Genomic DNA, 24,423 nt, shown 5'->3' with positions numbered 1-24,423 from the left:
TAGATCAGGTATGATTGCAAAGCCAAATTGCTAAATGCAGTGGAGTCTTAAAATATTGAATTTTGATACAGTCGAATGTACCTTTTTGTTTGCAACTCGCTTAATTTCAATTCCCATTTTAATGCAACTATTTCGAAAGTCCTGTTTTTCCCCTATGCTTTCAATAGTGGTGTGTTTTTTTGCAATTTTATTTATTACAATTCCTGCTTATATGCAAGTATTGCGAGTAAAAATCCCGCTTTAACAAGACTTGGCGCTGAGGCTTTTACTTCTCAATCTGATTGGGTTTGAGGGTCAACGTGCCTAAGAACCAGTTTGGCCTGGTTTCCTCCTGTTTGTTAGTGTGTGGGTGAGAGAGAAATGGAAGTTGATTTTCCAGATGGCCAAACAAAAAAAGCACCGTTACTTGTCACTGCACAAGCAAGTGGGTGTTTTGAACAGTTTGAAAGAATTGAAGATTCATAAGCTAGTCACACAGAAACATGGCATATCTGAATCTCAAGTTTCTAGAAAGCTAAGATTAACAAACTTGCCAAAGAACTGGGTGTGGAAAGCTTTGAAGCATCAAATGGATTCCTGTGCCACCGAGAAAGTGAGGCACAACCTTGTTTACAAAAAGCTGTGCAGTGAAAAAGTGGACAATGACAAGCCCGCTGCTGATGCGTGGACTGAAGAAGTGTTGCCGGGTTTGTTAGCGTATCCACCCAACTGCATTTTCAATTGCAGCGAGACCAGACTTTTCTATCACACCCTACCTGATCAAACCTACACAAACAAACGGGAGAGGTGACCGGTGGCAAAATGAGAAAAGAATGCCGTACATTGTTGTGCGCTAACCAAATTGGCTCAGAAAAAGTGAAACATCTCATGGTCAGGAAAAGCAAGAACCCGCATTGACATTCCTACTCAGAAGTCTCCGCTTGTGTGAAAAGCCTACTTGTAGTTGATGTTCCTCCCAGAACTATCACTGTCGGCTGAAGAGAAGTAACAACTACACCTGTACTTGCAATTCTAAGGAAGTCACAGTCTAAGCATGTACAGTATCGAGAATCATCCAGCTTGCATCAGTATGACTTTGACTAACAGTAAGAATGAATTTGTTTTTCCAAATGATTTCAAAACAAGCTGAGACATGAACTTTAGAACCTTTTCTGAGGTAATATTTGACTATTTTCAAGTGCTCTTTTACTTCAGAGGGACAGACACAGAGCAGATTACAGACACTGCTTGTTGCTGTTTATACTGGAAATTTAACAAAATCCATGGTCCATGAAGAAATATTTATGCAGCTGTGGTATTTATTTATCCATATCAAAAAACACTTGTTCAGAGTCTCTGGGTAGAAGGCTTAGAATTTTTTTTCCAAATTCTTTCACTCAAGATATGCACCAGTCCTCCACTTCCACACCCACACAAAAGAATCCCCCATCATCCTGAATGAACAGTGTAATCTCTGATTCAGTGCAAACAATACTATGGAGGTTCTGTTGTAATTTTATTAGACTACACAGAGGATCTCAGCATGCACATTTATCACACTTCCAGCATGACACATCTGCATCATACTTTTTTTTTGTACCAAATTTCATAGAACTGATTGGCTTAAATTTTGTATTCATAAAACAACAAATCACTACTGGACATATAGAAATAGTACTTGTGAAGAAGCAGCCACCACTGATGAAGTTCAAAAGAGCAGAAGTTATAAATAGGGAATCAGTAACAGTTACCAGTGGGAAAAAAAAAGGCAAATCAATCAAATGGCTGGGGGGGGGGGGGGGGGGGGGGAGGAGTTTAAATCCTTTCAGTCACTATAAGAACATAGAAAACAGGATACGGCCATACGGCCCCTCAAGCCTGCTCCGCCATTCAATAAAATCATGACTGATCATCTATCTCAACTCCACATTTCCGCTCAATCCCCAAATCCCTCGATTCCCTTGCTGTCTAAATATCTATCAATCTCCGTCTTGAATATACTCAACGACTGAGCATCCGCAGCCCTCTGGGCTACAGAATTCCAAAGATTCACAACCCTCCAAGTGAAGAAATCGTTCATCTCGGTCCTAAATGGCCGACCTCTTATCTTGAGAATATGACTCCTAGTTCTAGACGTTCCAGCCAGGGAAAAGAGCCTCTCAGCATCTATCCTGTCAAGCCCTCTCAGAATCTTACATATTTCAATGAGATCACCTCTCATTCTTGTGAACTCCAAAGAATATCGGCCCTTTCTACTCCATCTCTCCTCATAGGACAACCCTCTCAACCCAGGAATCAATCTAGTGAACCATAGTTGCACCCCCTCTAAGGCAAGATTATCTTCAGTAAGCTGAGCACATATTAGTAGAAATAAAGTTAGTAACATAATAAAAAATAAATTATGAAATTTACAAGAAAAACTTACCGATACAATTTCATTTTCTATGTTTTGGAAATGTCCCATAACAAAAGATAGGAGCATGAGTGGTCCTTACAGCCCCACGAACCTGCTCCGCCATTCATTAAGATCATGCCTAATCTTCTACCTCAGCTCCACTTTCCCGCCCTATCCCCGTATCCCTTGATTCCCTTACATGTATTTTGTTGGAGACCTGTACCTATGGGAAAGACCTGAGCATTGAGTTAACACAACTTCCCAGACCCCTAAAAACATATTTTGCTCCAGAGCTTCAAGCTTTTGTTGCAAAGAAATTAGCTGCACCCATCTCATCACAGTGACACTCTTTATCATTCACTCTCTATCACTGTAAGAAGGAATGATAGAGTGATAGAGAAAGAGAGAGCGCTATCGTAATAGCATGCGATAGACAGCGCAAGAGATCCCAAGCGTGCTGGAGAGCCAGAGTGCAATAGAGATTTGGATGGATGGAAGGCAAAGCCAGAGTTTATGCGAGAGAGAAGGAGAAAGGGTTAAAGGAAAAAATATAATTATTTTTCGTTATGAGCAGTGGGAGATCAGCTGTATTATAAATACATTATCTGTTACAGGGTACAATATTCCTGCAACTACAAAATAGGGCATCCTCTGACAATTCACATGCAACACCAGGAGTGATCTGCTTGCATTTAAAAATATCCGAAATCTTTAATCAACCAAGTTCTGTTCACAAAATAATGTTCCATGATCCTCGTATGAAATGTTCCAGTGGAGATAGTCATGGATTACATAGAATTACCAAGAATTTACAGCACAGAAGCAGGCCATTTGTCCATGCCAGTGTTTATGCTCCACACAAGCCTCCTCACATGCTACTTTATCTAACCCTAGTTATTGGGTTGAACCAATAACTGCAAATCACCAAAATAACAACACAAAGAGCAAAAGCAAATATCCTGAATTTACCATCCAATCTTGAAATTAATCATAATGCTTTCCATGACTTCTTGCCGGAAATGATGCAAAGGGGACAGGTTTTGCACATGGTCAAAGATATGAGAAGAAGAAGAAAGCATGATAAATGTTCAGAGAGGATAGGTGGAAACAATCTAATAAATTAAATCGAAGGCATAAGATTACTGAATGTTAAATGTATACAGCACAAATAATTTGATGTTAAATTACTAGAATGTAAACAATTATCCAAGATGAAGTACAAATTTGAAATCACAAAAGTGCATAGTGTAGAAATTACATCCCAAAGTTAACTGTTAACTGCAATATTCAATAATACTGCAAAGACGAGTGTAGATTCTGATTTAGTGACCCAAATACTTAAATTCTATGTGGCTTTTGCATTATATAATTCTGAAACCTGGTAAATCTGTGATGGAAATAGTTTATAAAAAGCCATTTAGCTTCATATACAAATTCCCACACAACTTTTAATTCTTGATCTTCAAAGTGGAGGCTACAATTAGATGGAAGTTCACAAAGCCATTGGTTCTTTCCAGCCACTCTTCCTGGTTTAACCAGGACACTAACAGTCAAACACTCTTCTGTGATAACCAAATCAAAGCAGCCAGCAAGAAAATGCCATTTACATTGCAAGCAAACTGCTAGTACTTATAATTGTGAAAGATGGCTAATGGCCTTGGCAAAAAACAAAGCAGCAAGTAATAAATGTTTGAATATAGCTAGTAATCAACAGCCATACACCTTAAATTACAACTGCAGGTTTTGTCAACATATTATAGAAGTATGTCTATGGTAAATTAAATTAGCTTTAAAGAAAAAAAAGCAATCTCTTAGCAAGATTTGTTCTACATATAATTAGCGAAGGATATGATTGTTTAATAACCCAATTCAACTTCCACACATTTTTCAATTGGTGCAAAACTGCATTAGGAATGTGTTCCATTAGAACACTAAATATTTAAAACTACAGAACACAAAGAATTTGAAAGTCAAGTCAGAGCCGTACAGTAATAAAGTGCCATGTTTATGCATTTGAGTAGTTCAATTTTCAGAAGGTATGCTTTTTCTCCTTGGATCAAAGTTAAAATGAGCAATACCTTTAAATTAATTTGTTATGAAACTTAAGGCCATTGAAGTTGAAATCCAGAGTAAGCATCGCAGTCAGGATGTGAACATTACAGATAGGCCATCCATACTGCCAGTTATTTAGTTCTACTCTGCCAGTTATTTAGCATTACTCTGTTCAAAATCAGGTACAGAGTCCAGCATCCAAATTGCAAAAAAACCACAACCAAGCTTCCAAGATACTTCAACAAATCACAAAGAATCTTATTATATGCAGTAGGTCAGAAGGGACGAAAAAATGCTCGGGACAGCTATGCTATTACTATGTAAAGAATAAGGCTGAATTAGTTAACAATTTCCATACAAGTAGCCACAAATCCATTTACAACAGATTTATGACAGCTACTATTTAAAAGCAATAACTAAATATTTTGAGATCTAAGCTACGTGAAACAAACATTACCCTCTAGAACTACTTTATGGAATGCAAAGGAAAATCAAAGAGGTGCACGTGTACTATCAAGAGAAGCAAGATACAAATCTCAAATCAAGATCATAAAATAGTCAAATTGGATGTAGACCATCCACTTCTTATAATTCTTTAAACTGCTATTTTAAAACACCGTAAAATTATAACATACAAGGACACAACAGTTTGCAGCCATCAACATCCATGAACTACAATGGAAGCCAACTTCAAGTTACATGGCCCTTACACTCTTCTTTGGAGCAGTGGAACAGGAGTATATTTACTGCATCTTGAATTTTCTTTTGCATTCTAAAAAAAGGTTGTAGAGGGCTACTTTTATGTAACATAGCTTCTGTCTTGAAAATTGTTCTAACATTTCTAAACAACCTCATTTTAAAAAAGGAAAGCTTGCTGGGGAGCTGAAACAATAAGGAAATACAGGATAGTTCAGTTACAATGACATTTTCCATAATCTGCAGGTGGACTCCAAGTGGTCTCCTTACTTCAGAGGACCAATGCCAGAACAAACAGCAGTTCAAAAATGTGAACATTATTGTGGCTGTGCAAAGTTAGCTTATTATTCATCCATCATATTTAATTCAAGATAATGCTTCATCTAGTGGAGCATTACATTATTTTTTATATAATGAAGGCAAGAGGGAGCAAGGTGAGAGGGATAGGGAGAAGGAGGCAAGAGCACCTCGGAAACGCAGCGGATCACCTTTATAAAGATCGAGGCTGAAACTGTTTCAGGAGCACAGTGGAGCACCTTTATGAAGAGCAGGGCTGAAACTGCTGCAGGGCACTTTGGGACCACAGCGGAGCATCTTTAAACGAAGACACGGAAATAAAAAGAAAAACTGAAAAGTGACGTCACAGGCAGCAGAGAGGAATGAGCGGCGGAGCCTGAGGATCAGAAGCAAAGTGTCTGATTTATTTATTTATCTATCTCCATATTTAACTACATAGGAGTTAAACTAAAATAAAAACAGAAAATGCTAGAAAAGCTCAGCAAGTCAGGCAGCATCTCTGGAGAAAGAAACAGAGTTAACGTTTCAGGTCGAAATCCTTTCAGAAGATCTAAACTAAAATTCAGGTAAGCAGACAGTAAATCAAAGTAAAAAGATGGGACAGCTGAGACCCGCTGCCTGCAATTCCTGTGCCGTGTGGGAACTCCAGGACACTTCATGTGTACTGTATAACCACGTGTGCAATAAGGGCCTCCAGCCACTTGAGCCTCCAGTTCAGGGTTTTTAAGCTTGAGGGACAGCTGGAGTCACCGCAGGGCATTTGGGAGCTGAAAGTTTCCTGGATCGCACATTCCAGGAGGTGGTCACCCCGCAGCCATAGAGAGTTCAGAAAGATAGAAAGTGGATGGCCTTCTGGCAGGGTAGGATAAGGTAAGCAGCACAGGAACCCTCTGGGAGTGGCGCTCACAAACACGTTTTCAGTACTGAATACCGATGAGGGTGAAGACGCCTTAATGGAGTGCAGTCCAGAGCAAAGCCACTGCACCGTGGGGCAAAGGACTGCACGGGGGGGGGGGGGCAGAGCCAAGTGTAGCAATGCATCGGTTGTAGGGGATTCAAGTCAGGGGGATAGATAGGCGTTTCTGCAACCACTAACGTGAGTCCCGCATGGTGTGTTGCCTCCCTGGTGCCAGGGTAAAGGATATCACAAGACGGGTGCAGAACATTCTGGGGGGGGGAGGGGGGGTAAGAGGGGAAGAGCCAGAAGTTGTGGTCAGTGTTGGAACCAACGACGTAGGAGGGAAAATGGTTGAGGTCCTGCAGTCAGGGTTTCAAGAGTTAGGGAGGAAGTTAAAGAGCAGGACCTGAAAGGTGATAATCTCTGGATTACTTCCAGTGGCACATGCTAGTGAGTATGGGAGCAGTAAGATATGGCAGGTTAATGTGTGGCTGGAGAAATGGCGCAGGAGAGGGTGTTTCAGATTCTTGTGACATTGAGGCCAGTTCTGGGGAAGGAGGGACCTGTAAAAAGATGGATGGGTTACACCTCAACAGGGCTGGGACCAATGTCCTCGCAGGGACGTTAACTAGTGCTGTGGGGGAGGGTTTAAACTAATTTGGCAGGTGGAGCGGCACCAGGATAAAGCATTAGCGAGGAGAGACAAGGCGCACAGAGGACTGGGAGAGATAAACAGCAATAGAATAAAGAGTAGTTCAGAAATAGAAGGGATCAGACAGGAGGGAAATGCGGCGCAGACTAAGATGGGTTTGCAGCGCATTTGCATAAATGCACGGAGCGTGGTAAATAAGGTTGGTGAGAAACAGGCACAAATAGCCACATGGGATTATGATATAGTGGCAATGATGGAGACCTGGCTCAAACAAGGAGCAATGGGCACTTAATATTCCTGGCTACAAAGTATTCAGGAAAGATAAAAAGCTTTGTGTGTGTGGGAGGGGAAGGGTGGGGGGGGAAGGTGGCTGTATTGATCAAAGATACTGTTACAGCACTAAAAAGGGATGATGTCCTTGAGGGTTCAAGAACGGAATCTATTTGGTTTGAATTAAGGTGTAGAGGAGCTATTACGCTTCTGGGTGCATACTACATTCCAGCAAATAGTGGGAAGGAGATGGAGGAGCAAATTTGCAGGCAATTTGCCGAAAGATGCAAGAACTTTAGAGTAGTGCTAATGGAGGACTTCAATTATCCTAATATAGACTGGGAAAGTAACAGTATAAAGGGCAAAGGGGGAAGAATTCCTGAAATGTGTACAAGAGAACTTTCTTGATCAGCATGTTTCCAGCCCAACGAGGAAGAAAGCAGTTCTGGATCCAGTTCAGGGGAATAAAGTGGGGCAAGTGGAGCATGTTTCAGTGGGGGAACATTTTGGAAACAGTGATCACAATTTCATTAGGTTTACAGTAGTTATGGAAAAGGACAAGGAAAAATCATCTGGAAGGCAGCTAATTTTAATGAGTTGAAAAGGGATCTGGCCCAGGTGACTTGGAATTGACAGGTAGAACAGCGAATGAGCAATGGGAGGTCTTCAAAAAGAGGAGATAGTTCAGATACAGACTAGACACATTCCCATGAGGGGGAAAGGAAGAGCATATAAAGCAAGAGCTCCCTGGATGACTAAAGATATAGAGATTAAAATGAAACAGAAAAAGGAGGCTTATAATAAATGTCAGGTTCATAATTCATCAGAGAACCAAGCTGAATACAAAAAGTACAGGGGAGAATTGAAAAAGGGAATAAGAGGGGCAAAGAGAGAGTATGAGAATAGATTAGCGGGTAACATAAAAGGGAACCCAAAAGTCTTTTATAAACTTATCAATAGTAAAATGGTAGTCAAAAGGAAGGGTGGGACAGATTAGGGACCAAACAAAGATGTTCTTGTGGAGGCAGAGGGCTTGGCTGAGGTACTAAATGAGTACTTTGCTTCTGTCTTCACTAAAGAAGAGGATGCTGCTAATGTAATAGTAGAGGAAGAGGTGGTAGAGAAATATGATAGGATAAAAATAAAGACGGTACTTAAAAGGTTGGCAGTGCTCATAGTAGAAAAGGCACTCGGTCCGGATGGGATGCATCCTAGGTAGCGGAGGGGGCGAAAAATAGGGAAAGAGAAAAAAAAGAGAGAAAAACAGATGGAAAGAGAGATAGAGAGATAGAGAGAAACAAGTGGGAAAAGGGCGAGAAACCAGCAGAGTGGAAGAGGCAGGGAGATAGGAGTGCATGACACTAACAGTGGGGATAAAACAGATGATGAGGAGAGAGGGAGAGGTGAAGAGATAGACATACATGCACGCTCACACAAAGGGGGCAAAGGAGGAGGGAGGCATACAAATAACAGGATTAAATTCACAACTGGACTACACCAGGACCAGATGCATTTTGTGGGCATGAATATGGGACACTGACACCCTTAAGCCACTCTCCCCTGACCCAGCCTTAAAAGGTAAAAGAGCAAAGAGTTAAGGGCAGCAACAACAAAACATGGGTTCAGGCTATTTATAAAAAAAGGAATGGAAGCTACCCAATGAAATCCCTGGAATTCATGGAGCTGTTCAGCCAACATTTTAAAGGTGCAAAGAGGTGTTTGTAGGTGGCCATTCCTGTTAACATTTCCCATCACTGCTAACCCATGTGTCAATTTGGCTATTCATGCACAAAATTATTGCTTTTCATCCCACAAAGAAGCTGAAAAGATCACTCTAATCTTGTGACATATTAAAAAGGGATTGATCTCTTTTTCGTTTTTCTTTTCCATCACATAATGGAAAACTGGATTGGGCAAAAAGCGTAAGATTTATTATGTATTTTGTAGAGACATCTTAGTCCTTTGCATTGAAGGCATCTTCCACACACCACTGAACAAGATTTACCAGCAGTGAATGCCTGGGAAAATCACTGAGAAGTGCCCTCCCATTAAGATGCTTGACATCAGGACACAAAGCTCATGTGATTTCCTAATGCTACACAGCATAAAAGGCTGGCCACATCCTGAGAGTGCCAGCTTCTTTTTTTAACCTATTAAGCACCTGAGAAAGACTTACCAGGACTACATGGATTTGAATAACTGTCAACTACATTTGAAAATAACTGAACAAACAATACAGTCGGTGTTTGTTCAAAAGTAAGTTGGCGCCTCCCTCAATCTTCGCAGACAACTTACAAAACTTGTATTTGTATTGGGCTGAGCTTGGGACAAGATTCTGACTGTAGCTAGTCTTCTTAAATTCCTCATCACTAGTAAACTTCTTAGTGACCAAAATAAAGGAATCTCTTTAAAGCTGAAAAAAACAGAACTGCTTTAATTTTGACATACCCTGCTTCTGGTATTTTTTTTCTTCGGTAATCTTATCTATTTTCAAAATCCTCTACACATTGCTAGAGACTGACAAGTCGGAGGACGGCCTTTGCAGGAACAAGAACTCCAATTGCCATGGTATAACTACCAAAATGTATATCATCCATGCCTGCTGATTCCAAATAATAAAGTTTGATGAAGGCAAGAAGGTTTCTCCACGTTACTGCCTTAGAGGTACAAATGGGCCTATTTCATGATACTGAGACAGCCATGAGAAAGGTGGAATGTCTATTCACCGTGCAAGACAATTTCCTGCTGGAAAGGTGAAGGCAGTGGAGCATACATACCACAAGTTATTTTGCAAGCTGTCATTTGGATATGAGCTTGCTGAGGTCTTTGGAACCATAGGTAAATAAATGGAGTTTGGCAAGATGATTTCTTATGGTCTGTATATCAAGCCAAAGCCCTGTGTATATTGCTCCAACTCTAAATTATGAAAGATAAAAGGAGCAAAAAAAATCCCAATTCAAATAAAAATGAGAAAGTACTTTCGGCAGGAAACCCTGTGGTAATCAGCGAACAGCTCAAACTATCAAGCCAAATGATCCAAGAATGGTAAATCTCAATTACTGTGCAAGCTACGATGGGGAAATCCAGTCTACAATGAGAATAACTTCAAATCACAACAACTTTGTCACATAGTGCCTTTAAAATATAAAAGTCCCAAAGTGCTTGACAGAATAAGCATAGAGAAAACCAATGCTAAGTCAAGAAAGGAGAGATTAAGAGGGACAATATATTGTTGGTCAGTGAGATGAGTTTCAAGGAGGTTTTATAAGGAGGAGAGAGATAGAGGTTTAGGCTGGAAATTGCAAAGATTAGGACCCAGGCAACTGAAGACCCTACCGTCAATGGCGAGGCTAAGGAAGGAGAGGATGTACAAGAGACCTCAGTCAGAGGGGCAGAGAGACATATAAGGCTGGAGAAGATTGTGTAAATAGGGTGGCCTCGAGGCAGTGAATAAATTTGAAGACATAGTAAGTTTCAAGAGGGAGAAGGCATTCAGTCCATCTAGCCCACCTATCTACAATACTCCCCATGTGCATTTCTAATAAACTTGAATCAGATTTGTTGACAAGAACCTGACTAGTTCTTCCTTGAAACACATTAAAGTTTCTTGTTCCGCCACCTATGTCAGTAATATGTTTCACATACTTACCACTTTTAGTAAAAAAAAATCCTTCTGTATTTCCTATTTTCTTTTCTTGTCCTTGATTTGTAAATGTGACCCCTTGTGCTTAAATTATGTACATGGCAGAATCTGCATCCAATTTGTCCAAACCTTTCATAACTTTAAGCACCTCTATCTAATCCTCTCCGAGTGCTCTCTTTTCAAGAGAGGAAAGACCTAGGGTAGTCAATCTTTCCTCAAACATCATTCCCTTACATTTTGGGATAAACCATGTAGCTCTTTTCTGTACCACCTCAAATAAAGTATTTTAAATGAGGGGCTAGGGAGCCAAGTGGATTAGCGAGGACTGGGGTTCCAGACAGCAAGTCTTGGACAAGTTTTGAGCAAGTTAGAGTTTATGAAGAATGGAAGACCAGTAAGTAGGACATTGGAATATTCAAGTCTGAAGGTTGAAAGCATGTATGAGGGTTTCAGCAGGAGAGTGGCTGAAGAAGGGGCAGAGGTAGAAATAGAGAGGGAGTGAAACTTGTTTGCAAGGGAGCACATATTCTGGAGAGAATTAGGGAGTGGGACAATTATAAATCTGCCAGTAGGACTGATGCTAGGTTATGTGATCGGGAAGAAAAGGACGTTAGAGAGTTTATCCCGAGGAGTGTGCAGGGTGAGCTGCTCGACAAGAGTGAAGGATGGTTCAGTTGAGGCTGTTACTCAAAGAAAGGCGGCAACAACAAGCCCAGTGTAGAATGAGGGAAAATTGCAAATGCTGAAAATGTGAGATAAAAACAGAAAATGCTGGAAATAAACAGCATCTGACAAGATCACAAGATAATGCAGACAAGAAGGCCATTCGGTATATATTACTTCACGCATCCTGAAAGATCCTACAGTCCTCCCCAATAGGGAGAGGACAAAGTGTTACTTGGTGATAAGGACTGCACCACTACTGTGGCAATCTTAGCAAGGCAAATGAATGGCATGTATAGTCTTTGGAAGGTTTCACCACCCATCAGCCATGTATCTTCAGTTTCATATTAAATTCATCCAGAGTGAGGTTGTGGATAGTGAGCGCCTTGTTCATGAAGGTGGGAACATTCTGAAGGCAATACAGAGCAAGTTGGTGATAGTTACTCTGCCAGCAGGTCAAGGGAGGGAGAGAAAGTGAAATAGGTGAGTGAGATGGGGAGGAAGTCAGAAGTTAACCCAAGGATCAGGTTGGGCGAGATGGTTGCTGAGAGCAGACGGTGAGACAGTTGGGGTTACTGCTTTGAGAGAGCCAACAAGTGCCATGGTGTTCAGCAGAGGCTAACAAGGGAGACTACAGTCTGGTTCGTAAGGGACTCGAGCAATAGGATAGAAAATAGGCCGAGGAATAGTGGCAAATGAGAAAAAGAATCAAGGGAGGCATGGTGCTGGAAAAGAAAAGGAGAATGGGGACAAGGCCAAAAGGGACAGAAGAGAGCTGGGTCGATTCCTGGAAAGGAAAAAGAAGAAAAATGGGAGGTCAGGATCTCAGGTCTAGAGTGGTAGCCAAAATGCAAATGCAAACGGACACCAGAGCATTCAGTGGATGTCAAGCACATTGGGAAATGAAAATGCACTATATAAAATGCGAGCAAGTTATTATCTTTATGTTTAATATCTACTCCCATGCTTTTTTCCAGGCCTCTTTTTGCCCCTCTGAGCATTACATATTTATCACTATAGTCTAGGCAAGGTTATATCCTACACACAAAATTTTAGTCTTAAAATCTGTGAGATAGTCAAAGGTAAATCACCACTTAAATGGTTATAGTTTTTCCAACATGTATTTGGTATACCAATATAACACAAAACTGAATGATATCTTTCAATTATTTACCCACTGAAGTGAAACAAGTTGCAGGCCCAAACCATAAAGATCTTTACGCTCCAGAAACATGATGTTATATTATTGACTGCACAAGATACAGTACTAATCTTACCCTTTTCTGAAGCGCTGAAGTTCATCTTGCTAACACGTCCACCAAGTGCATTTTTCTGCAAATCACTGGTTCCATTATCGTTCTCATCTTGGCTGTCATCATATTGCTCCTCAATAATTACGTCAGGACTGGGCCCAAGTACTTCAACTTTATCCTGAGCTGAAATGTCCTCAAAGTTAACATTATTAACTTCACCAGGCACATCTGATTGAGCAAGTACATTTGTTTCTGAACCATTTCCTTCCGATACAATAACCTGCAGAAACACAAAAAGAGGACCATAGATATACTGAACTTTATCAATACAGATCATATAATATTCTACTAGTGTTGGTTAAAATCTAAAATAGGACAAAATTGACAAAAGTACAGTTTAGCAGACAGTCAAGGAACACAATCAAATCATTCCAAATTCTTGTGTAAAACAACTGCCATTAAACAAGCAAATAGCATTTCAAATGGAGAATGAATCAGCACATGTAATTTTGACTGTGGAGACATAAATTTGGCTAATGGTACGGTCACCAAGAGCGCCGAAGGGAGGAAGGGATGCACAAGAGGGCACCGTCTGAGGAACGGAGAGTTTGTGAGGGGGTTGTCGGGCTGAGGGAGATTGCAGAGATTGGGAGGGGTCAAGCCACAATGAGATTTAAACACGAGGATTAGAATTTTAAATTGAAGGCTTTGGAGGATCAAGAGCCAATGTAGGAAGGAATAGCAAGGACAGAAGTTTTTGCTGAGCAGGACTTGATGCGGGTTAGGATACAAGCAGTAAAGTTTTGGATGAGCTGATGTTCACAGAACTTAGCAAACAGGAGGCTAGCCAGGAGTGCATCGAAATAGTCGAGCCTGGAAATGACAAAGGGATCGATGAGCATTTCAGCAGCAGATGGGCCGCAGAGGCAGGTGATATTATGGAGGTGGAAGTCATCAGTCCTATGGGGTCAAAAGCTCAGGTCAGGGTCGAATAGGACACCAAGGTTACCAACAGTCTGGTTTGTGACAAACAGACAGTTTGTGGTGGAGGCAGAAGACTATGACTTCAGTCTTCCCGATGTTTAACAGGAGGAAATTGCGGCTCATCCTATACTAGATGTCAAGCAGACAGTGGAGGAGTCAAGAAAGGTGATGGCGAGGTAGAGCTGGGTGTTGTTAGTAAACATGTGGAAACTGGCATCTCTTCGGATGCCGTCGCCAAGGGGAAGTATGTAGATGAGGAGGGGGGGGCCAAGGATAGATCCTTGGGGGATTCCAGAGGTAACTGTACAGGGGCTAGAAGGGAAGCCATTACTGGACATGCTCTGCCTACGATACAGTCGCTATCGGCAAAATGCTCCCAGAACGCTCTGAACACCGTGCCAGTTTCGCCAAGATGAAATTACACTCAAGTTTCCGTGCAAATTCATTAACGTAAGCCTGATCGTAAAATCTCCCATGAATCATCGCAATCAAACAGCATAACCGATTCATGACTGGAAGAGGGCATCCGACAGCAACAGAGGAGTGAGATTGCCAGGAAATAAAATCATTAATTTTTAACTTTTTTTTTAAAAAGTAATTTCTTTAAAAAATAAGTCATTAACTTTAACTTTTTAAAAAAACTGATTGATCTCCAGCAGATCAGGGCAGATCAATTGACTGATTTAATACCCTTGGTCTTACTTTTTAAATTGGCTTCAATTAACTGGTCAGGTGATTAATGCTGAATTCATGTGACTACGGGTGACCGTCACCTGAGAATCTGGGCGCAATGTGATGAACACTCCCAAACTGGTGCAATCGGTGGAAACTCGCCATTACGACCTGGGGAGCATCACCAATTTTGTGGTTGGGGACTGCTTCAGGCGAAGGGACTTTTGAACCAACGTAAAAGGTTGCGGACACTCCAGCCTAAAGTGCTTATGGGCGCAACTCACAATGTTTGAAATTCCACGATCTTTTGTACTATTTCACTTGATTCCGCCTAGATTATGCCGATATCTGGGTGGAAATCATTCCAAAACTCCAAGCCCATGTATTAATGCTGATCCAGAACCAGACTGCTTAAATGCAAAAAGACCAAAGCTTGGGAATAGATTTGGGTATACTTCACAGAACTTTTCCTCAGCAGATTAATTGGGTTGGGTAAAGACTGTGAAGGAGGGAATTATGTATGTTCTTTGAGGAAGAATTATCTTTTCTTGTACCATTGTTAGCCTGCAAAGTCCATCCATCCAACAGGATTCTTGATCTCAAGGTTAGCTAGAGGCCCAAATCACAGTAGCATGTTTTTTTTAAAAAAATTCATTCTTGGGATATGGGTGTCACTAGCAATGCCAGCATTTATTGCCCAACCCTAGCTACCCTTGAGAAGGTAGTAGTGGGCCCTTTTCTTGCATGCTGCAGTCCAAGTGGTGAAGGTACTCGCAAATGCTGTTAGGGAGTTCCAGGACTTTGACCCAGCGACGATGAAGGAACAGCGATATATGTCCAAGTCGAGATAGTGAGACTTGGAAGGGAACTTGGACGTGACTGTATTCCCATGCACCTGCTGCCTTTGTCCTTCTAGGTGGTGGAAGTCGCAGGTTTGGGAGGTGCTGTCGAAGAAGCCTTGGCTTAGGGCCGAGATAGCTGAAAGCATAGCAGCCAATGGTGGGCAAAAGGAGTAGGGGATGCACATGAGGTCAGATTGGGAGGAACACAAGAGTTCTAGAAAGCTTATAGGGCAGAAAGAGGAGGCAAGGACCTGGAGGCATTTGAAAAGTAGCAAGCGAATTTTAAATTTGAGACGCTGATGGGCCAGAAGCCAATGTAGGTCAGCGAGCACAGGGGTGATGGGTGAGCAAAGACTTGGTGCAGGTTAGGATATGGGCAGCAAAGTTTTGGATGAGCTCAAGATTATGGTGGGTGGAAGATGGGAGGCCGACCATGAGAGTATTGGAATAGTCGAGTTTGGAGGTAACAAAAGCACAGATGAGGGTTTCAGCAACAAATGAACCGAGGCAGGGGCAGAGGCGGGTGATATTACGGAGGAGGAAGTAGGCGGTCTTTGTGACGGAGATTACGTGCAGTTGGAAGTTCAGCTCAGGGCCAAATAGGACGGCGAGGTTACGAATAGTCTGGTTCAACTCGAGACAGTGCCTGGGGAAAGGGATGGAATCAGTGGCGAGGATACAGAGCTCGTGGCAGAGCCAAAACACAATAGTGTCGGTCTTCCCAATGTTCAATTGGAGCTAATTGCTGCTCATCCAGGACTGAATGTCAGATAACCAAGCTGACAACACAGAGGCAGTGGAGGATTCGAGAGAGGTGGTGGTGAAGGGGTCAGCTGGGGGTCCTCAGCGTGCATGTGGAACCTGATGTCATGTCTTCGGACGATGTCGCTGAGGGGTAGCATGTAGATGAGAAACAGGAGGGCCTTGGGGACTCCAGAGGTCTGGTGAACTGCTTGAGAGTTAAAAGCAGAGTGCATTCAGTTCTGCTAAGGAGCAGCTTTGTGATCCTGAAATGCAAAACATCAACTTAAAAAGGATAAAGTTGGGATAATGTGGCCTGTTCACTTATTTAAACGTTATAGTTTACAGAATTGGGAACCTAATACAAATGTACATAAGATCTTTAAAAAATGCTTTCACAATCAGTTTCACTACCAACTTCATTGCACTGAATAAATGTTCAAATCTTGGCTTCTGATGTTGGATTTCATTTCTTGCTGACTCAGCACTGTACCAATGATTCCTCTACAAAAACTACCAAGTACTGCATTTTACTTATTTGTCACAATTTTTCTCCCGAAGTGAACCCAGATAATGCTGGTATTTCATGGCATCTTGTGATCATAGTATTCTACTATGAAAGCTGTTTTAAAGATGCAGCATTGCACAGCAAAAAGATTACACAGCCAGTTTTCCCCATCAAAAATTTCACCCAATGTAAAAGTTCAGGAAAAAGATAGTTAGCCTCTCTATGGCAAAGCTTACTCGACTGTTAAAAGCGGATTGCACGTATATTGCTTCTTTAGATTGTGATTATTGTAACATAGTCCAATGTAACAAAACCAAATCCACACAAAAATTGAGGAAAGGTCTATATAAATAAAATTCAGTACAAAAACTGACGTAAAAAATATGTATTCAATGAGCCTCCTTTATTAAAAAAATAAGTGGTTTATTTATTAAGGTGATAAATTGGTACTCATGTACACGAGCCAATACAACATAAAATTATTTTCTTGCAACTGCCGAGAGAGCAGCATTAAGTTGTCCAAACAGACATTTCTCCTTTAAGAGAAATTCAGTACCAATGACTTCTGAACATAAGCCATTATTCCTATTAGTATGAAGTTCCAGTACCTTAATGAAGCCCAGAGTACATGCATTTTTAGCACATTTTACAAGCTCAGCAAAGAAACAAAGCAAAACACTGTTGAGAAAGTTTTGACTTAAGCCAAGAAAAGCAATTCAACTTTCCACAGTTCACTTTGGCTTTTGGCAATTGTTCTTTCCTGTAAAAGCTAGATTTGAAACCTGTCATATTAAGTAACAATTTATGGAAGTTCTCAAGGGTATTCATACTAGTGGGAACTTCCTTTTGGTGGTCTACTCTAAACAACAGTAGCAATTATTTATTTATTTATTGGGAGAGGTAGATTATTACATTTGATAGGGTTGGATTCTTACAAACTTTTTTGGTACGTTTGGTGTGAACAATTTAACTGTAGTTGTATCTTGATTATCACAGCTATTATGCCAAATCATTTTGCGCTTGGATTAGGACTTGTACATACAAAGGACACTGTTGTACAGCATGATCTTATCTAAAAAACAAACATTTTTTTGGATGCAAACTTAAGTAATTATAGGATCCACTGCTGATGAGTCAATTTTTGTCACAAATATACTTCACGAAGTTTTTTTTTAGCTTTTCCTGGACAGTTGGAGATTGTTCTATATTTGTTTTCTGCACCCTATGGAAAAGGGATGTTTGGTCTGGAAGTTTCTGGACAGCCACTCAGCTGATTTGAGATATAGGCCTAGAAATCTATTGGTTCTACTGCAAAGGAATCAGATGCTGACTTTGAAGGCCCAGGCTACTGAAGAAGCCTCATGCATACACACTTGGGAAAAGCTTGGTGCACTGGGCAGCCTGCCTAGAGAGAGCTTGTGCACAATGTCGAGGAGCATGAAGGAATCCAGCTCCAACTTGTTTCAAAGTTTTGCGCAGAGCACGGAGACCATTTTGTCCAAGATGGGCCGAGTGGTCAGCTCCATCATGATGGAGCGTCTTACGACAAGTCTGACAACTTCCACAGCAGCACAAACTGCTGCTACGACAGTTCAGACATTTACTATGGCAGCTCAGACAGCTGCCATCTTGGCTTTGGTGGCTAATGTTGAAAGGGACTTCCAGGGTGTCACATCACTTCTGCACTCTGTTCTCTAGCAGACTCCTAAAAGTGCTGAGGCACTGCTCCAGGAGAACGGCCTTGGTTCCATGGGAGAGGCACCATCAGTCCTCTCTCAGCATGACAGCATGCCTGCTCCCTCACCAGCCATTCCACCAGTGCCCTTGGTGCCACTCTGCCTGCCGGCCCAGACTGCTACAAGCCCATGCCGAGATGCTGCAGTCTGCAACGAGGCTCTCTGGGGTCAGCTGCTTGAGATCATTCTTCAAAGCCATCTAAAATGTCCTCAATGGAAGTTCAGCAGCCTTCCACCTCCCATTTGGATTTGGTGTTGGTATTTGTCTTTGTCGTGAAGTGAAGGTAAGGCCAATAAGTTTGGAGCAAAGGAAAGTAAGCGGATGGTGGTTCTAAGAAGAGTGGTAAGGATTGTGGGACTGTTGGTGGATGGTGAATGGGAGGGCTGACTTAGATGAAGCACTCCTCAATGAGCTTCTCTCAGAGCTTGGGCAATTAGGGGCTCTGGTGGGCGCTGCCTTGCCTAGCCTCCTCTTCTTCTTCTTCCTCCTCCTCCTGTACCTGTTGCTACCCAGGTGGTGATCTGGTCTCTCACGATGGCAAAGTTGTGAAGCATGCAGTAGACAATGACAAATCTGGATACCTGCTCAGGGGTGGACTGCAAAGCCCCTTCGGAACGGTCCAGACAGTGGAAGCGTTGCTCGAATACACTGATTGTTTGCTCCATGATGTTTCTTGTGGCAACATGGCTCTTGTTGCAGATGTGCTTTGTAGCTTTGTGCGGGTTCCTGACTGAAGTTATGAGCCACCTTCAATGGGGATATCCCTCGTTGCCCAATAGCCAGCCTGTAACTTGGCGGCCTGGTTGGAATAAAGGCGACACAGAGAACTGGCGCAGGATGAACCAGCCATGACTGCTGCCAGGATAGCAGTCAGACACCTGCATGATGCACTGCTTGTGGTCACAAACCAGTTGTATGTTGAGGGAGTGGAATCCCTTTCGATTGATAAAGATGCTAGACTGGTGATAGGGAGCATGCAGCCAATGGCACCTTGTATAATGGGGATGCCTGCCATGCAGCGAAACCTAGTGTTCTCCATTCCTGCTTTGCTCTGTCAATGGGGAAGGAGATGTAGGTATTTCTCCTGGTGTACAGAGCATCAGTGACCTCCCTGATACATCGGTGTACTGCAAACTGAGATCTTGCTAATGTCACCTGTTTCACCCTGAAAAGGAGCCAGTGGCATAGAGGTTGACGGCGATTGTGCCCTTAACAGCAAGTGCTGTCCATGCCCTAGTTTGAAACTAGAGCTGTAACTGCAACAGCTGACATAGCTCGGTGATAGCCTCCTTGGTGAAGTGAAGGCACGTCATACATTGCTCCTCAGTCAAGTTGATGTTGGAGAAGTGTTCCTTCAAGACCCTCTGTGGATACGACCTCCTATTCCGTGCTCTCCTCCTCCTCATTCTTCTGGCTACTTCTCCATACTCTGTGGTGTCTTCCTTGCTGCTACCCCTTGTCCTCTATTCCCAAAAGCAGCCCTACCAGACCAACCATATCTGCAGCCAGACTATTTGTGAGGCAAAGAGCAACAATAGCGCAAGAGCTGCAAAACCTCTCTCTATGAAGACAAAGTAAACTTTCCAGAGTGATAGAACACAGCAAAAAACACCTAGAAGTCAAGCAGTAGCCAGAAAGGCTAACCCAGCAACTAACCTGTAATCATGATGCCATTAAATAATGCTGGCGAAGGGGGCTTCATGCCCATTAGCGCCACATTGTGCTCAGCAAGGTTAGCACGTGCGAGTGAAGTGCTGGGGCTGTCCAAAATTAAAAACGGGTCCAGTTAGAAGTGCTGGACTCTAATCTACATACATTACTTTCCACTTAGAATTCTACTGGCACGTGCTCCTGCTGCCAGTACGACCTACTCTACTGACATGGCAGCCGGCGCACATCTGGCCGGAAATGTGTGCAGCCTCCTGCCCACCATATTAGGGACTTAGTAGGCTGCTTAGCGCCCAAAAAACGGACGCTACACGGCCAAATTTCTAGGCCATTGATTGTTCAATTAGCCAACTAGTTCTATTTCATGAATTGGGGAGTGCATCCTTTTTGTTCTTTGGTACAGATCTTAAATGGTCAATCCTCCTGTTCAGTATTGTGGCCAATTGAGCCGACCATGGTGGGAGAAGAAAGTATTAGCATTCAATGCTAACTTTCTCTGTAACTTTCTCCTGTAACATTTCTTCAGAAGATTTCCAAACGATGTAGAAACCACACTTTAAAGGACCCTTTTCAGGAATTTTCAAAAACTTTAAAGGTCCTAAAATTATGCCATAGGATAGTAGCATAAGAATACTTCACAGAAGTCTGAAATTTCTCTTTGCTAATCTAGCAGAGCATTAATCCATTTATTTTAAACAGTTTAACACTCTACTAAAATGGGAGAGAAATTTCAAATGAATACAATAAACACTCTCACGCTAGTAACACACAAATGTAATTTTGGGCCTAAGAATTTAAATAAAGTGCACTTTTTGAATAGAATTTGTGAGAAACATTTAAGTAATGAGTCACCTGCATGTCCTCAATGAGCTGATACAGCATTCAAAGAAAACTTTTAACAGTAAAATAGGATTTTCTCCTCCTCCCGCTGACGTCGTTTTGTGATTCCGGTATTAAAAGATCACAGGCCAACAACTGTGTCTCATTTGTCGCTTTCAGGATAAGGTTCTGCACTCAGTCTTATCTTAAATCATTACATAACGTTGACAAAGCAATTTCCCTTTCCTGTGTTTTCTTGCTTTGAAAGCTCTGGCATACGCAGCACCACACCTAACTACTCATATTCTATTGTAGCATATTGTCAAAATGTGTTACACCCATGGGAACGAGATACTAATAATCTACAAAGCTGAGTGAACATATACACAGCTTACATTTCCCACATAAACAAACAGTCATTCAGTCTTGCTCATGGCTTCTCACTACCTTCCTATACAGAATATCCACCCTTCCTGGTGAGGAAATCCAAATTGTTGAGAGATTTTCTTTTTTTTTTAATATGGCGACTTAGATGTTGACAGGTGTTGGTATCATACTATCAAATATTTCTGTTAATTTTATGACACTTAGAATTGTTACAGCACAGGAGGAGGCTATCCAGCACATCAAGCCTATGCTTGATATTCTGCTGATCAGTTTAAAGGTTAGAGAAAGCAAGCATTGAGAAATCCACTCTCAGAATTAATAGTGATTAAACACATACCAAGCCTCAGACAGACAGGGTAAAGACAACTTAACTATATTCAGTATGACTAGTTAATGTTCTTTATTCTACCATTTTAAATTAAAGTTGATGGTACAATGGCATATGCAGCAGACATTTGCATGTTTTTCAATACAATTCTTTCTCTGCAACCACCCAAAATGAACATTTGGGTAGACTGTACAACAATTTATGAATCATTTCATTCTCTTCGATAGAACAAGCAAAATAAAAAGAGCATTGGATTTTCTAGAGTAAATCTGTGTCATTGTTTCAAACATTTAGTTACTGCCTAACCCTATACTTACATTCTGAATATGGAACACATTAAAAAAAATCCCAAAAGGGGAATGGTTTAATTTGATCACATTGCTGCAGGGTCTAAAACAGAAATTAAATCTAGAATGGGGGGGGGGGGGAAATCATAAAAACAAAGATGAAAAAAAACAAGAAGAAAGCATTCAAAATGATTCCTTTAAAAATTACAGACAGAGGTATGAGGAATTGGATGGCACACTGGATTAGCACACTTTTTTCAATTCTGGGATCTGGGATTGAAAATAGGCCAAACTGATGGATGAAAATCTTCTCTCCCTCTGTGCCAGGGTTCAATGCAAAATGAGCATAGGAAGTCTGAACCCAGTTCCTAGTCGTCACAGGCCAACAGCACAAAACAATTCAAAGTTTGCTGGAAGTTGACAATAAATGCAGAGTCAGTCAAATGTCCTGAGGACAGTGGGTACTAAAAATCCAAAATGGCCTCCACAATGGTAGAGCAGGGCATCCTCCTCATCTGGCCATAGCTGAGCTGAAGCTTGGTCAGTGAGTGCATTTCTCAGCAATGACAATGACATTGCAGTACTCACCTTGATGGCAACAAGATTAACACAAAGTGAGCTTCGCATTTAAAAAAAATGATTTAGTAATTCTAAAAACACAAAAAGTATTGCATAAAAATAAATTAGTTGATTGCATCTATGCCAGCTTCCTCTGAACATGAATTTACTTGTATATCTCCCATGGTATTCTAATTGGACTTGGCCTTTGGTTTCTGATGTTTACCACAATCCCACTACAGCCCAGCTGCAACAAATGCCCATTGTTATAAGACAAAGTGCATCACAACTGACACAGGGTAAAGATATTACACACCCTACTGGTATGGAAAGATACAGATCTCACAGATATACATTTATAATACTATTTACCCACCACTTTACAAAACTTGTTTTAAGATGCAAATTACTTTAATTGTTCTTCCCTCCCCAAAAATTGTTATGCCGTTATCTACATTTATATTAAAAATCTCATGCCTGTATGCACTTCTTGTCCATAGAACCTTATTTCCTGTCATCACTTTTTTGTCAACATTTCCCATTATAAATTCCTGTGTCCACATTTATAATGGAAACAGCCTATATAAACTTGTCACACCTTAAATACAACCCCCACCTGTGGTCGCACTGCAGCGCTTCAGTTTTGCAACTCCCAGCTCCTCAGCCTGCAGAGAAACTACTACACTCCAACCAACTCTACTACTCGGCTTCCCAAATTGCTGTAAGTTTTACTATTCAACTGCAAATAATATTAAAGTATACTATATAAAAATAAAAGAGTAGAATGTATGATTTTAAAATGGTGTCTGAAATGCACCTACATGCCCCGGCCCAATTATCTACCGATTATAAAATATTTACCCTCCCAGTATGGATGTATGGTATTCGTTCAAGATTCAATTATTCTTCCTTCCACAAAACTTTCCCACTTTTTCTTAACTATTTAAATAATTATTTTTTTTTCCCCTTTGCTTTCCACAGTTGTGCTTACTGAAGATTTTGATGGTACAAAACTTCCTCAAAATGCTTTTCCTACTGTTGAGTCTCCAATGACCAGCATCTTCACAGGTAATTTCCATGGGCCTGGTACACTGATGACAACTGCATCAAAGCAGCTCAAATATCCCTGTGGCCCTGGTGAAAACTTCAGTCTCCCTCGGTGACACAAAAAAAAATCCACATCCCAAAATAAAAGCTCATGAGTTTTATTTAATGGCTTAAACTGCATAAAGCATTTGAAAAAACAAAATCTTCTGTTTTTTTTTCTCCCACCACTTGTGTTTCACAGTTGTTTATAAACTTTATGCCTGGTTGCCACATTACAGTCTGGGTATTGCAGTTCCATAGGAGCAGGGTGAAAACTACAACTGCAATGATACATTGATTACACATGCACATACAGAATTTGTCCACAACAGCTGGAAATCCAGGTGAAATTTCCAACTCAAACCCGAGGCCCAAAACTGAAGAGCAAAACTATGTTTGGGGGGGGGGGGAAACTTCTTGCTGCCATTTCCAACATTAAATAACCAATCTGATGGATAAGATGTTATTTTTTTTCAAATGTCTAAATTTTATGTACGCCATGTTAGAACCATTTTTAGCTATGTACAATGACTTGCGAGAAAACAGCAGCTGAAAATTGAGAAGAAATTATTTGAGCAACAGGATTGGTTATTTGCTGATTCGTGAATGGTGACTTGGGGGAAAAAAAATTTGAGGGACCTGATTGCTCTGCTTTCTGCTGGTGATTCATTCCTCAATGATCATTTTTACTACTTTGATTTTGTTCACATTAAAACAATTTAACAAATAAGTGGCTATTTCAGTCAATCACAACTTTATACCCCATGGATTTATGACACTTTAGCTCAAACACCTTGGAGACTGCACTTTCTGGTGTAATACTACAAAGACTTTCACGTGTTGCTAAAAATGCACACCAACACAAGATTTAAAATTACAGATAATCACACAAATACGCATCCAAAACCTTAATCCAAGTTAAAAAAAAATCAAAATATAGTGAATAAAAGACACAAAAGGCAAGCAGCACATAAATTTAAGAGAAGTAATGAGAATATGGACAACTGA

At 41.2% G+C, this 24,423-nt stretch overlaps 1 protein-coding gene across 6 annotated transcripts in view; it reads right to left on the bottom strand.

Annotated features, from left to right (window-relative positions):
- Window positions 1-24,423, bottom strand: part of dis3l2 (DIS3 like 3'-5' exoribonuclease 2) — a 289,590-nt gene that overhangs the window by 203,424 nt on the left and 61,743 nt on the right. For all 6 annotated transcript variants that reach the window (XM_067995258.1, XM_067995259.1, XM_067995261.1 and 3 more), the window contains one exon: window positions 12,823-13,078. In XM_067995258.1, the coding sequence (XP_067851359.1) occupies window positions 12,823-13,078 (256 nt within the window). The remainder of the gene's footprint in view (window positions 1-12,822; window positions 13,079-24,423) is intronic.

The sequence above is a fragment of the Heptranchias perlo genome, chromosome 13 (assembly GCF_035084215.1).
Source record: "Heptranchias perlo isolate sHepPer1 chromosome 13, sHepPer1.hap1, whole genome shotgun sequence".
NCBI classification, from domain to species: domain Eukaryota; kingdom Metazoa; phylum Chordata; class Chondrichthyes; order Hexanchiformes; family Hexanchidae; genus Heptranchias; species Heptranchias perlo.
Note: the sequence above shows the minus strand (reverse complement) of the source record. Positions and strands in the feature narration are given on the sequence as shown.